Below are 16,430 nucleotides of genomic sequence, written 5' to 3' on the forward strand. Positions count from 1 at the left end.
CCGTGATGGTGATCTATTCACTTTTATAGTTATATATTCCATGGTATTAATATGTCATTCATTCACTTACCAAATATTTATTGGGTGCCCATGATGTCACGGGCACTTTTTTAGGTACTGGAATAGGATGGTAAAAAAATAGTCTGACACAACAAAACACCAAATTCTGCCTTCCTGAAGCTTATATTCTCACAATCATGTTTTCTTCACTCAGTCTTATGGACATTTGTTTCAAGATTTTTCCTCTGACAAAAGCGCCTTGTGCGTGTCTCCTAAGTCAAATGTACACAAGTTTCTCTAATATTCCCAAAAGTGGAATTGCTGAATGTGAGTCAGACAAATGTTCAAATTTGAAAGATAATGCCAATTTTTTTCCAGTGTGTCCATGTACACGACCAGCACAACGCTGGAACTCTTACAGGTTCCCATTATTTCATGGTCGCTACGATCCTGATTTTGTCGGACTTCTTCATTTCTGCAGACCTACTCGCTATCTAATTTGGTATCTTATTGGGAACTCCATTTGTCTTTCACCAGTTATCAGCGAAGTTGAATCTATTTTCGTATTCTTTTTGGCTTCTGTGTTTCTTCTTCTGTCTTTCCTCTTCTGTGAAATTCCTGTTCATGTCTTTTTGTCATTTTTCTATTGAGTAATTCTCTTTTTCTTTTTATTCTAGACCATAGGTCTCCATTGATTATATGTAACAGACATAATACATGTGATATATAACCCCCTTATAAAATTATCTTACTACTTTAAAAAATACATATCAAGATTCTTAGTGGCTTTCTACTTAAACAATCTTACCACCTATAAATAAAAGAGTTTTGCTTATTACTTTTTATACCTTTTTACTTTATTCCTTTTTACTTATTCTTTATACCTTTTTACTTATTTCTGCTGTGTTATTGCTCTAGCTAGTTTCTCTAGGTATATATATCTTCCCCAGATTTTGGATTCTCTTCATTTACTTCATTATTTTATTTAGTTAACATCTATTCTCAATCTAAGGTGTCAAACTAATCAGTCTTTTATTGTTAGTTTCTGGGTATATTATCTTGTTTAAGAAGCCCTTTCCTACCAAATTTTGTAGTCATTTTTCATGCATTTTTCTCTTAAATATCTTAAAGCTTTATCTTTTTTTACATCAAAGTCTTTATTCTATTTGGAATTGGTATCTGTGTATGATGTACAATGGGAATCCAATTTTGTGAGGAGCTTTCCCCTTTATAGATAATTTCAAGCACTGTGTGTTGAATAGTCCTTCCTTTTGGCAATTTCTTGCAAAGCCACCTCTTTCCTAGTTTCTACATAACCAGGGAGTTGTTTTCTGGGCTCTCTTCTTCTAATCCTCAATTTGTCAAAACCCTCACTAATGTCACGGTGTCTTAATTATCATCATCTCTTATAGAAATCTTGCTATCTATAGGACAAGTCTTACTTTTTCTTCTTCACAAGTATTTTGACTATTAGGGGACTTTTGTTCTTTAAGTAAATTTAGACTCAGTATGTCTAGATCTGTAATCAATCAACACGTTAATATGTTTATTGGATTTACATTGAATTATGAATTATAGCACATTTCCAATTTGTGAAAAGTTTTAAAATTTATTTTATTATTGACCTCAAATAATTGATTCAATTATTGTCAGAAAGCATATTCTGTATGATACTGATTCTTTAAAATTGGTTGGAACTTGTTCATGGAATAGTACATGGACAATTTGTACAAATTATCTGCGTGTTCTCTAGAAAAATGTGTGTTTTCTAACCGATCAGGCATCAAGTTTACTAAGTACTATTCAATCAGACTTTTCTCCATCCTCTTTATTTTTACCTTCTGAACTCTTTGGAGATAGAGTTACCTTCTTATCACTTCCTTATATCTTTTAACCTCTTCTTTTATATCATCTACCTTTTTATTTCTCTGTGTTGCATCCTGGGGAGTATCTTCAGATCAGTTTGCCAGTTTATTAAATCTGTCTTCATCTTTTTTGGTCCACTATTTAACGTATCCATTGAAGTAGTCATTGCAAAAAATGTATTTTTCATTTCTAAAATTTAAATTTTACATTTTATTAAATCTGCCAAGACATTTTTATTGTCTGTATTACTAATTTTTAAACTTTATCTTTCATTCCTTAAAATATTTCATATATGATTTTTTGTCTGTCTTCTATTGGATGATCACAATATCTAAAGATTTTCATAGTTTAAATACATGGCTCATTGTTTTTGCTAACTTTGTCAGAGTGTGCTTCTTCTTTGTGTGTTTCTGTTTGTGTCCTTTAATTAGAATTGCATTTTTATTCGATTTTATTCCATGGGAATCCCTAGGACCTAAATAGATGGTACTTTCTACCAAAGAATGTTTGATGATGAGAACCTGAGAGTTTTAGGGGATATCATATGTCCCTATTTAATATGTGAGGAGAGGTTAAGATTTATCTCCCCCATCTACTGCTGGCACAAGACTTAATCTCCTTGGAGAAATATTTATTTTTGACATGTTTTGCCCTATAGGCAAATTCTACTCTTTTACTTTGTCTAATGTATATTACTCCTACTCCATTGCACACAGCTTTTGCTTTATTTTGTTTTGGGGGAGAGACAATAGAAAGGTACTCTTGGAGATTTTCTTTGTGTCCTGCAAATCCTAGTAATGCTTTAAAATTCGTATTTTATCCAGAATCTCCTTGTTTTATAGAAGGAAGACCATTTAGAGTCCATAGTCTGCCTTTAGTGGTCTGAGCAAAACAATTCCAGGATGTTACCTTAAATATCAGGGTGTTTACTAATAGTATTCTTTTACAATAGAAACACAGGAGGAGAATAATATGTGGCAAGTTCCATTTCAGTCTTATTGAGTTGGAGATGTCTGTGATATCCACATGCATATGTTAAGTCAGTAGATGGATATTTGGGTCAGAAATCCAAGAGAGACATATGTAATGTTGGTATGGATTTATGTAAATTAATATAAAGATGTGAATTGAAATCATGGGTGTGGTGGAAATTGCTAGTGAGAATGCATATAGCTAAGAGATTAGTCAAGAAAGATCCATAAGAACTACCAACACACCACAGGGAGACAAGTAAAAGGAAATAAGGGAGTTGTTAGAAACCTATCAGAAGACTGGTGAGGAAAAATGTCACAGAACCCTGGGAAGTGGACAGGTGTGCCCCTTGCTATGAGATATCAAGAATATAGACAATTTCATGCATAAGAAGATATTAGGACCACCAGCACGAGAAGTTTCCAGTAAGTTGTATTGAGTAAAAACAAGATTTTTACAAGCGGGGAAAGTGGGAGTTTGCGAAGACCAGGACAGACCAATCTCTCTGGAAAGATGACTGAATGGAAGGGAAAGTGGGGAAATGTCAGGGTGTGTTGTAGAGAAGGAGGACTGAGTTTTTAAAGTAAGATTGGACATGCTTGAGTGTGTTTAAGCTCTAATGGGAACAAGGCAGTGGAAAACTCAAGATTGTAAACATTGAAGAGAAAGGATTGTATTAAATGAGCAAGTTCACAATGCCTGAGAAAAGTGGGCTGAGTTGGGCCACAGTAAAGGTTGAGAGAATAGCTATAAATACTGAGCCTCTTCCATTACAACAGAAAGGAAGAAGGGTAGGTCAGTACAGATTCAAGCAAGAATGCTGATTTGTAAAGAAATGTAGAGAATTCTCACTTATGATTCTTATCAAAGAAATAAAAGGTGAGCCCATGGAGTAAGATTGGGACAGGCATTATAGTTTTTGGTAGAGTGGAGTGGGTTTGAAATTGATACAGAGGACAATGGGAGAAGAGACCAGCAGAGTAGGACAGAGTTGCCAGGCAGCACGGAAGGCCTACTGAGGTGGTGGGAGAAGAGACCAGCAGAGTAGGACAGAGTTGCCAGGCAGCACGGAAGGCCTACTGAGGTGGTGGGAGGTAAATTTATGGAGCTCCCAGTCAGAGGCTGTGTGATCATTCTCCAGCTGCTCATGGCTTTGTTGCAGGCAAGGAAAAGGCAGGTTTTTTATTCCATTTAGTATTGGGGGTTTTCTGAAAGGATGCTGTGGGAAAACAGATAAAACGGGGCAAGAGAAGTGAAGAAATTGAAAAGAGAGGTTGAAGTGATGGAAAAATAGGAGACTGGACTTTGTGCATAGTCAAAGGAGAAGCAGAATCTGAGTGAGCACATACATGGAGAGATTGGAAAGAGGACAGCTGGATCTATGATCTCAAAACACAAACATCTCCAACTGCAGATGAGGGCCAGACTGTGGGGGCAAGAACTGATGTGGAGCTAGCAAGGAGATCATTAGGTCACTGGGGCTGAGAAGATGTGGGAACCAACAGTTGAAGATTGAATGACCCCCAGGGTATTGGGAATTGCAGTGGAGAAGAAATCTGTATCTCACCCTTTGTAAAAGAGGAAGCCATCTCAGGAACTCTTGCTGAACTAGTAATAAGTGCCTTGTATTTCATTAATGCCAAGAGAAGTTTAAGAAAGGAATTTATTTAATAACAATTTTCTAAAGTGGGGTGAGTACCACCCATGTGCAGACTGATTATCTTCTACCTGAGACCCTACCAGAGGGATGATGTCCTTTGGAGAACAAAGAGGTTGAGAGAGAAACACCAGCTTCTAAACCATAAAAGTTTGGGTGGTGGAAATTGTTGCTGGTGAATGTTGTAGGATTTATTTTTGTGGGCTATAAATAAAAATAAAATGTATATCTTTTCCTGGTGTCTTCAGTCTAGCTCTGCTAGGGAGAAATAGGCTAAGTGATTACATGAGGGCCATCCAATCTTTCGTTTGGGTGATTTTGAATATTTTGTAATAGAAAACAAAAAAATTAAATACTCATTCAATGTGTGGTGGATTAGTTTTGAAACAATAAGGGAATATGGAGCACTTTACCAAATTTTTAGAACTTGGCATTATTGGTTTGAAGCGCCTTCTTCACATACCCAAGCATGTTTTAATTCTTATCTGTATGAACATGTTTTTCTTCTTGTATGAACTTCTTCCTCATGACATCATGTCTTTTATATAGAGATTGATATAAGATTTAGGGCAAGATAAATAGTAGTATGAAAGATTAAGAACAGAAATGATGAAATCCAAATATCTGAAGATGGAAATGCTTTGTTACATCCAATTTTTTCTCATCTTTTATATACTTTGTAAATTATTAAAATCTATAAATTTTGTTCTCTATAAAAAATAACGTATTCCTCATCTTGATATGAAAGCCCTTAATGCTTCACAGCCCAACTTCTTTGATGTAATTTTTTAAATACATGTGTGATCACTCTTAAATTGTTTTCCTATTTGTTTCTCTTATTAGTCAAAAGAGAAGATGTGTGAGAACACAGAGCCAATGGAAAGTTCTTCTCAAACCACCACAACTATACAAGCAACAACCACAAAATTCAGGGTCTTAACAACCACCAGAAGAGCAGCGACATCCCAGCTGCCCACCAGTCTGCCCACAGAAGGTGCTCTAGATATTTTTGCTTTTTTCTGAAGGAGGGGAAAGTCACTGTATTGACATGTACTGGAGTAGCTCTCTAGAGAGAAAGTTATCTTTTGGCAAACTGGATTTCTAAAGGACTTCTAAAGGGGAAAAGACAAAATTATTACAGAAGAAAAAGATGTGCTGGGATTCTTGTAACGTATGGCACCTTTTCTTAAGACTTAGATTTCATTAGTGATCTTGGCTACTTTCCTCAATAGAAAAGAAATACAGACTTCCTTTTATATCGGTAAATTTTGTCGTAACTGAATTCAACATTTCAGTCACAGGAGAGAAAGGCAAAATGCATATAAAATGTCCAGTGATTTCAGCTTCTGAAAATAGATAATTCTATTTAAATGCCATTCTAATATTTACCTGAATACAGTCAGTAAAATATGTTGGTCTATAATCTGTAGAGGGACACTGTGTATGTCACAGAAATTGTCTTTGAAAAACATTTCCTCTGTCAGGGAAGACAAAACTACAAGAGAATATTGATGCAGGGGACAACTCATTGAGGGAAGAAGGTATATTAGCCAAAATATAACCACTTATTCTAAATGACACCACTAGGGAGAAATGTGAGACCAGTTGGCCAAGAGTAGGCTCTGATGGAGAAAAAATAGTCTTACTTATTTATGGTCATAAACCTGGCTTTCGTTTGAATAATAAATTAAACTTGAAACTTTTACTTTTAATTGAAATTTAATTGGATATTAAAAGTTAACTAAAGTTATAAAATGAGATGAGGAAGCTGCTAAATCATTTTATTGCTTTTGAAACCAGTGCTGCATTTTAATACATATTATTTTGGATTGTTATATAGCCTGTGAAGTATTTTTGAGGTTTGAATCCTCTGAGAAAGCATTAGGAGACAATGACTGGTCATCATATTTATGCCCCACTAAAATTTTTTTTGTTACAATAACTTTGAATTTCTCTTCCAGATGATACGAAGATAGCACTACATCTAAAAGATAATGGAGGTAGGAGTTGATACTTTTCTTTTATAAATATTTTCAGATGCTAATTCATTTCATTCATTTATATATGAGAAAGGATTTGTGGGCTTCTAATACACAGTGAGATTATATTTCACTCCCTGTTGGTATTTAACATGGGGAGAATTCAATGGGTGGTTTGAAAATTGAAATGGTTTCAATGGTAGAATGAAATTCTAACCCTCATATTTGCCGATAAAACTATAGGATACCAATGACCAGTTATAACGTGAAAACTTATCCACACACCTTGCTCTCCTTTTTCGTGTACTGTTCCTTGGTTTAATTGTGTATTGAGTATCTACACAGAGCAGGTATTGGGTTCAAATGTTTTCTTTTTTTTTTTTTTCTCTAAGTTGACTACTCAACATTCTTTATAAATAAAATTAAGAATTAGACCAATATGGAAATATATTTTATAGGCCCTTCTGTCTCTTATGTCAAGCAGGGGACAAAAATTAAACATGCAAAAAAGAACTTTTAAGTAGTTGCATACTTCAGGTTTTTCTAAGACAATTTTTAGAGAAACCTATATTGATACTTAAAAATTTGAGGAAGAAAAGTTTTACCAAAATAAGATTGTGAAAGATATTGCCTAAAATTTTTGAAGACAGTTCTTTTTCTATTAAACTATATTAGCTCAGATGTGCTTCTCTATCATTGCTTGCTGGATCTTGATAAAAGAGATTTTTTTATCAGCAACTGTTTATTCAACTCAGGAAGTGGCGGGGGGGGGGGGGGGGAGGGGGGGAAGGTGGGGCCTCTTCTTAGCAGCCTCTTTCATGTAAATGTGGCCCTACTGTGACATTGATCTAGACACAGTTTTACTTTTGCAGCCCCAGCTGATTTTGTAAGTCAAAATCCAATGTATACATTCTTAGGGATTTTTTTTTTAAGTAATTGTAGAGATTAGTTTCTAAATTAGTCCAGGTTAAGTAACAAAAATACATCTATGTTTTCTTAGGTCACTGTATGATAAGATACATACTGTATACATCTTTAATTTCATATCAATCCATTTGAAAGATAAGCTGCTTAGCCTCTTCATATATATCATTATTACATCAATTCTCCATTGTCTTGTGTCTGTATAATAGTGTTTTATTTCGTTCATTTCTTACTTATCATAGTATTAATGCTATAAGTGGATAGCTTTACAGATGACCATTTGCCTGTATATACTTGCTAGAAATCAATTAAAATCTCAGCACTTGAAGGGCCTTTAGCAATCCCCCAGTTGAGAATTTCTCAGAACAGGACGCTGTTTAGTTTCATGTGAACATAAGTCCTAAATTTGGTGTTATGTTATTTTGAGGGAGGGAAGTGGGAGATAAATGAGTTGGAGGAGGAGTCGCCAAGAGGCTTCTGTTGTATTTGTTACATTTCATTATTAATTTGGGTAGTAGTTTCATGTGTGTTTATTATATTATTTCTATGCTGTCTCTTTTTAATATTCTAATTATTTAGAATAAATATTCTGTAGTGCTAACAGAAAAAATCCTGTGATCAAATAGGTATGAGATACTCTGGGTGAAAGAAAATGAAAGAGGTTTCTTTGCTAGAGAGCTGTTCAAAGCTTTTAATGTTCATTCATTTATTCATTCATTAATTCCTGCTGGATGCCTGCTAATTGGAGGGCATTGTCACAGGCTTGGATCCATGATAAGTGAATGAGATTTAGCTAAATTCCCTGCTTTCGGGGAGCATGCATTCTAAAGAAATTTCAAGATGGCAATAAAGATTTAGTATCTGGCATTTCTCCATTATTTGGTCATAAAACCTTTTTATAAGTTGCATCTCATGGACTTAATGCTTTGCAAAATACACTTTGGGAAGTAGTTCCCTAGGATCTTACCAATTATCCTAAGGAAAATCTTTAGTTTTATTCAATGCATCAAGGGATCATAAAACTTAGAAGATTTTCTTAAAGCAGTGCATTAGAATACCTTATGATATTGAGAAACCAAGTGGAGTAAATTCCTGATGTAAATGTAAGGTGTTTTTTTTCCTTTCTGTCATACTGGAGAAGTTGACTGATGGATTTTCAGATGATATTTAGATCATTAATATGCAGCCATGAATCCATCAGGACTCCAAAATATCACAATAAGACTTTAATTGTGTCTATATACTGGAATTCTTTCCATGTCTAGGATTGTTTATAGGGCACTTTTTCTTAAAGTACAGTTGGAGCAGACCATCCTGGTCAGTATTCAGATAAATGTTCCTTCAAAGCAGTGCTTAAGGGAAATTACACATTACTTTTTATAGCACCTTCATCAAGATAGCATACTTGTCATTGTTTTTATCTTACCGAATTTGAAGATGCAGGAAAGATTGCCATTTTAAATCTAACTTGATCAGTTGATTAAACATATTGAGAATAGAATTCAGAATTGTCCAGCCCCTCCACATCCAGGTTAACATTTTTGCAAAATGGAGGTAATAATGAAAAAGGATGCCTAATTTAAGTGTTTTCTCGCATTCGTTAATTTTTTTAATGCAAGCTAATAAATGTTTGTAAATTGCTATATATTGTTGCAAAGAAATTTAGCTCATTTTATTTCTGGGTTTGATTTAATTGGCTGGTTTTAAAAAGCATTTGAATTTAGAGATCTGTAGTTTTTGATGAAAAAGGGTGACATTTTTCAAAATAGTCAATATGTAGCTAGAAGCCAGTGATGCTGGCTTTAGATATTGGATTACTTGGGCTGAGTCTTTCTGGGACATTTCTGTGGGTTAAAATAGTTGATTTTCTAGCGGAATCCACAGCTGACATGATTATACATTCACTTTCCAGGAGATTTTCCTTCATCTTTGATATGAAAGTATAAAATACTTCTGAGCAGTTGGACACCGAAGGCACACAACAGGGTTTGTCATTCACAGGACCCAAACTGAGTTACAGTCTGCTAAATCACTCTTGATGAATCTTCAATTGTGAATTGAGTTTCCTGCTACATTTAGAGTAAGACTAGGTAGAGCTTCTGGAAGTTTCAAGATAGTTTTGGGTTTAGGAAAGTTTTATTAGCCTTATGGGCTGAGTGGAAATTCTAAGACCTAAGAATAATTTGGCGAAAAGAACATGTAAACAAACCTAAACAAAGAAAATGGTATCTAATGAGCATAGGCCTCCTCAGTAAGGTGTATAACATTGAGTGACCGTTGTAAGTGATAGAATACAAAAACTCAGAAGAGCGAGTATAAACATGACCTTTTATCTCCAACTATACAACGATCTCCAAATAGTTGGGAGGAGGAGGAGAAGAAAAAGAAGAGGAAAAAGAAATATTTGTTGAGTGTTTACTATGTTCCTGGCCCCATTCTACATGCTGTCATTTATTACTTCGTATAATTCACACAACACCCCTGTGAGTTGTTCCTATTATTATCTTCATTTTTTAGCTGAGAAAACAAAGGTACAGAAAGGTTATATGGCCAGTACGTGGCAGACCGGGGGTATGAGTCTTTTGGGCCTTAATACAGCCTCTCAGTATGGCTGTTCTCTTACAGTCAAACTTCGAACAGGAAATGCCAGTCTAAAGTATTCCGCTTACTTCTACCGTATTGTTTTCCCTTTTCTCTAACAAGGATACTTGTTACTTATCTAACAAGGATACTGATGATACTTGTAAGTATTTGGAAATGGAGTTTATTTTCTTTTCCCATGTAATTATGCAGTAGTTTCCATCTTATCCTTTCTATGAAAATCACAACACATCGATTGTCCTGTGTCATTGAGGAGTGTCTGAATCACTGGCACGCATTCTCCAAACTATAGGGCTACGCTGTGTTTATGTTCAAAATCTAATTTAAAATCCTTTCAGCCTTCTTGGTTTCTCCAGAAATTCAGGTTTAATTCACCATCAAGGGGTTTCTAGGATGTATTTTTTAAATGTATGTATTTCTGTGGATGGTGGTTATAAGCATTTAAAATCACATCTTTGGCTTTTCAAATCCTGGCAAAAGCTTATTAGAGGAGTGCATTTCAAAGGAATGACCTAGCTATATATTAGAGTAGGTACAACTATTAAATGCCTTCTTTGGCATTTGACTAGGTTGCTTCCAAATGACACTCACCACCTAAATAGAAATGTAAATGTCTTCAAGATGCGAACTGGATAAAATTATATCCGGCGCTGAAAAGAGGTTTGCGAGTTGAATCAATGGCAGGGTCTCTTCATTAAGAAGGAAAGCCTTCAACCAGATTCAGCTCAGTTTGGCAGATTGAATCGTGCCATTCTGCTACACTGCAGATGTTAAAATTATTGTAAGCTCTAAAATCCTGTGATTTGATTTTATTGTTTAAAATGTGCTGACTGAGGGGCGCCTGGGTGACTCAGCCAGTTAAGCATCCCACTCTTGGTTTTGGCTCAGGCCATGATACGGTAGCTTCCTGGGTTTGAGCCCTGCATCAGTCTCTGCACTGGCAAGGTGGAGCCGGTTTGGGATTCTCTCTCTCTCTCTCTCTCTCTCTCTCTCTTTCTCTCTCTCGCCCTCTCGCCCTCTCTCTCTGCCCCTCCCCCGCTCTCACTATCTCTTTCAAAATATCCAAACAAACTTTAGAAAATAAATAAATAAAAATAAAATTTGTTGACTGAGATTTCTCCAAGTACCAAAACTGCACTTGTTCTTGGCTCCTCTAAATGTTCTTCTTTTTGATAGAGTGTCTTTTTAAGAATATATTTGAATATAAGTGCTTAGCTGCTAATAGCTTTTAAAGTAACAGCACTCCAGAGAGCACTGATGTGTTACGCAGGTGGTACCGTGCTTCTCATTTCTTCTTATTGCCGGGCATTTTACTAAACCTGGATCCTGAAAGGCTGCATCCTTGAGTCAGAAAGGTGGTGTCACCCATCAGAGATGCTGAAATAGCCACATTAAGCGGTTTGCAGAACATGATCAACATGATCAAGTTCATTCTGAGGTACAAATCTGCCAAGCGGTTGATTTCACAAAGCTAAGACAGATACACTTTGAATGAACTACTGTGGAATGGCTGGTCTAAATTCTGATTTGGTCGTGTTAGTTTCTTATTTCTGGACATACCCCAAGACTTTTCAGCCAAAGATAAAGTGTTACAACATTATTCTGACTTTTCCACTAGAATACTTCTAAGGTTGTATTTTTATTACCTAGTCTCTGGTGACAGATCAAGTGTCTAGTGTTTCATTTATCATTCAGTCGAATTGTTTTTTGACTTTAATACATAAATCATCAAAGTAACATATCTTTCATTTCTCTCCCCACCTTCCCTTGCTATTTTTTTCACCTACTTCTTTCACATAGATCACAGTCTCATAAGCAAAGGGAAACTGTTATTTCCTCTTGACGGGCTATTGAATATCTATCACTTTCTGTCTCTACAACTGTAAAGTATCTTGACATTTGGTTTTATCTTTTGCTTCGTTTGGCTACTTTCCATGGTAGCACTAACTCTATTCTAAGTATATGTATGCCATAATAGTGAACATTTCTTATACTTCAGAATGTTATTTTGCATATCCCCTAGAATTAAGAATTGCTTTCGTAAAATTTTATCCAGAGTAGTGGTTCTCAACTTCTTCTGTACCTTGGAATCATCTGATTATTCTCATCTGATTTTATTATTCCAGCTTATAAAACCCCAGTGGTCACACTGTTCTTCACACCAATTAAATCTGAACCTCTGGAGCTGATTCAGGCATCAATATTTTTTTAAAGAGACTCTTAAATACTGAGAACAAACTGAGGGTTGATGGGGGGTGGGGGAGAGGGGGAAAGTGGGTGATGGGCATTGAGGAGGACACTTGTTGGGATGAGCACTGGGTGTTGTATGGAAACCAATTTGACAGTAAATTATGGGGTTGTGGGGAACAATGGGAAAGGAGTGAACCTGAGGCCAGGAAAACTACTTAGGAGATTGTACTAGTAATCCATAAAAGAAATGCTGAGAAGCCAAAGTAGTGGCCGACGGTAGAAATAAAGAAGAGAAAATGGGCATGAGAAACACTTTGAATGAAGTAAAGCTACATAACTAATACCTGATTGGATGTGTGACTTATGTGATACAAAGTGACTAAGATGTCTCCCAGGACTTGAGCTTAGTTATCTGGGTGGGTGACAGTGCTGTTTAATGGGGGATACCAGAAGAGGACGGGTTGTGGGGGAGGCAATGAATTGAATTTGAACTTATTGATTTTGACATATCTGTGGGACATCCAAATGAAGATATATAATGGGCATTCTTCCCTGCAAATCTGAAATTCACTTGAGTAGTACAAGCAAAAGATATAAATTTAGGCATCATCATCATCATAGAAATGACAGTTGAAGTTATGAAAGTGAATGAGATCACTGAAGGATGCTATAAAAATGAAAAGGGCACAGTACAGAAAGGAGAACACAAGGTTTTGTGAAGAAAACTGCAAAGACAGATAAAGAGATAGCAAGAAAACCAATAGAATTTGCTATCATAAAACCAAAGAGAAGGAAATTTCAAGGAGGAAGTAGTGAATTATGGTGATGCTCTAGACAGGCCAAATTAAAAAAAAGAAGAAGAAGAAGAAGACGAAAAAAGAAAAAGAAAAAAGAACAGAAAGGTGACCATTAGTTTAAGTAATATGTTAACATTGGTTGAGCAGTTCTACAGTCCACAGTTACACACTCCCCAGATAGATTTTTTTTTTTTTAATGTTTATTTATTTTTGAGACAGAGAGAGACACAGCATGAATGGGGGAGGGGCAGAGAGAGAGGGAAACACAGAATCGGAAGCAGGCTCCAGGCTCTGAGCCATCAGCCCAGAGCCCGACGCGGGGCTCGAACCCACGGACCGCGAGATCGTGACCTGAGCCGAAGTCGGACGCTTAACCGACTGAGCCACCCAGGCACCCCCCCAGATAGATTTTGAGAAGACTATGAATTAAGAAATTGAAGTCAACAAGGACAAGCTACTTATCAAGAAGTTTTAATGAAAAAGAAAGTAGAGACTTCTTTTGTTAATTATGTTGTTTTATTTTAGGAGCCTATTTACATGGTATAGGTGTTGAGTAGAAAGAAGACATAAAGAAAGGAATTAAAAGATGATCGAGAGTATTTGATGTATCCTCAAGTAGGGATGGATCAGTCAGCATGGATGAGAAGAGGCAGAAGTTGAGGGAATTTCATCTGTGCTTCCTGCTGTCTCAGTGTAGTAGGAGACAAAGTAACATGGGGAGAGTAAGTGTGAGAGGTCAGAGTATGGTGTCTACGAGTGGAGAGAATCCATAAAACATTCCCAAGGGGGATGGAAAAAAGAGGCCTCCTATTAATGTGTAAAGGTCATGCCAAAGTGTGTTTGGAGCCCACTGACCTTGGTTATCATTTTAAAGGTTTTGTGACTTAAGTACTATTTTTCTTACATTTGTTTCAATTGCCAATGCTTATTTCTCCTATAATATGCTGATCTAGTTTAAGAAGCAAGGAAGGTAGGAAGGAGGGAGGGAAGGAAGGAAAGAGGATGGGAGGGAAAGAAAGAAGGAAAGAAGAGGGAAAGAGAAAGAGAGGGAGAGAAGGAAAGGAAAGGGAAGGAAGGAAGGAAGGAAAGAAGGGAAAGAAAGAAGAAAGAAAGAAAGAAAGAAAGAAAGAAAGAAAGAAAGAAAGAAAGAAAAAGAAAAAGAGAAAAGATATGCTATTTTTAAAAAGACATAATGATTGAGAGCCACAGGGTGGCTCAGTTGGTTAAGTGTCCAACTCTTGATTTTGGCTCAGGTTATGATCTCAAGGTTCATGTTGGGCTCTGCACTGACTGCACAGAGCCTGCTACGGCTTCTCTTTCTCTCTCTCTCTCTCTCTCTCTCTCTCCCCCTCCCCCACTCGCACACTTGTGCGTGTGTGTGTGTGTACTCTCTCTCTCTCCTCTCCTCAAAATAAATAAACAAACATTAAAATTAATTAATTAATTAAAAAGACATAATGATTAAAGAAAGGAGTTTAATCCATTAGATACTAAATTTAGCTCAGTCTTTTTCAATAGATAGGTTTTCAATGACTTGCTATTCCATTAAGACTAATTTTCACCTTAGTTTTATACTGCATGCTTGATACAAGATTTTAAATGTATCTTGGGTAGTAAGGATAGGAGTCCTTATTTAACATTGATCCATAACAGTGCAGTAAGTTGCTGTGACCAGATGTTATTATTTCAGTTACAGTAATGAGTTAACAACTTGTGTGATAAAATTTCAACCCTAAGTGACTTCGGCACCTGTGAACATTATGTTCAACAACCAAAAACAAACAAAAAAAAAAAGTACAAAATATGTAGAACTAAATGTAAATGGAATTCTAAGATATATTCGTTTAGGCTGCAGAAGGCAAGAGAGGAGGAAAAATGGATCACATAATGGATGAACACGAAGAAGAGAAACAGAAAAATAAATCAAATCTAGCCAGACCAATAATTATATTAACTATAAAAAAGAATAAAAACTCCATTTGAAAGCACAGATTATCAGGCTGACTTTAAAAAAGCAAGAGCCTCAATGAGATACCATTTCACACCCACGAGAATGTTTAAAACTAAGAAGACAAAACATTAATACTGATGAGGTTATGGTGCGTCAGAAGTCTTTTACATTGTTCATCAGAGTGTGATATAGTACAATCACTTTGGGAAACTGACCATTTTATTTATTTATTTTAATTGTTTAATGATTATTTATTTTTGAGAGAGAGAGAGAGAGAGAGACTGAGGATGAGTAGGGTAGGGGCAGAGAGAGAGGGAGACACAGAATCCGAAGCAGGCTCCAGGCTCTGAGGCGTCAGCACAGAGCCTGACGCAGGGCTCGAACTCATGGACCATGAGATCATGACCTGAGCCGAAGTCAGATGCTTAACTGACTGAGCCACCCAAGTGCCCCAAAACTGACAATTTTATAAAATTAAACATATCTTCCTTTTGATCCAGAAATCCACTTCTATGTATCCAAGAGAAAACATATCCACAAAAATATTTACAAGAATATTCATAGCAACTGTATAAGTAATTGCCAATGACTGAAAATAATCCAGATGTTTGGCAACAGAAAAATAAATAAATTGAGTATATTCATACAATGGACTAATATTCAGCAGAAATAAAGAACAAACTAGTGATATATGCAATGACACAGATACATCTTAGACACATCATGTTAGGCAAAAAGATCCAGGCACTAAAGGGTACATATAGTATGATTTGGTTTATATGAAATTTAATACGGGTGAAACTAATCTACAATAATAGAAATCAGCATAGTGGTTGCCCGTCATGGGGTGGGATGGGGTGTGGTCAGAACTGACTGGAAAAGGCAAAAGAGAACATTCTGGGAGCATGGAAATTTCTAAAATTTGTTGAATTGTACACTTAAGATCTGTGCATGTCAAGGCCACGAGTTTTACCTCCTTTAAGAGAAAAGAGAAATTTTAATATGCTGCTCATAAACTAGATACAGTTCTCCGAAAATTCTCATGAATAAATTCTTCCCAGCTTCTTGAAACTCTCAACTAAAGAAAGGAAAAAGGCTTGCCCTTAGCAAACCAGCCTCTCTAATTAGTAGACATTAAATTTAACACTTCTGATTATTTGATTCATGTTTTGCTTTAAATTATTCTTAGAAACTTCCCAGGTAGTTGCTAATAATGGTAAAATTGTCTAGCAATGATTGGGCTGTTTCTGTATACCCAGCACTTTTCTGATGGTTTTGCATGTTGTCTCATTTAATCTTTTCCGCACCCAATGAAGAAAGTACTATTGTAATCCCGTGTTACTCAAGAAGCATTGGGAGCATAGGGATTTACACAACCTGTTTAGGTCATGTGGTTTGTAAGGAACACAGCTGGGCTTCACCACTAAGTGATCTGGTGTCAGAGCAGGGGCTGTGCTCCCCAATGCCCCCCTGTCCTGCAGGGAAGAGTGGTC

The 16,430-nt window shown here is 36.2% G+C and overlaps 1 protein-coding gene across 2 annotated transcripts in view; it reads left to right on the forward strand.

Annotated features, from left to right (window-relative positions):
- PLXDC2 (plexin domain containing 2) overlaps nt 1–16,430 on the forward strand; it is a 445,479-nt gene that overhangs the window by 377,784 nt on the left and 51,265 nt on the right. For both annotated transcript variants that reach the window (XM_042945054.1, XM_042945053.1), the window contains exons 11-12: nt 5,339–5,489; nt 6,457–6,495. In XM_042945054.1, the coding sequence (XP_042800988.1) occupies nt 5,339–5,489; nt 6,457–6,495 (190 nt within the window). The remainder of the gene's footprint in view (nt 1–5,338; nt 5,490–6,456; nt 6,496–16,430) is intronic.

Source organism: Panthera leo, chromosome B4 (assembly GCF_018350215.1).
Source record: "Panthera leo isolate Ple1 chromosome B4, P.leo_Ple1_pat1.1, whole genome shotgun sequence".
NCBI classification, from domain to species: domain Eukaryota; kingdom Metazoa; phylum Chordata; class Mammalia; order Carnivora; family Felidae; genus Panthera; species Panthera leo.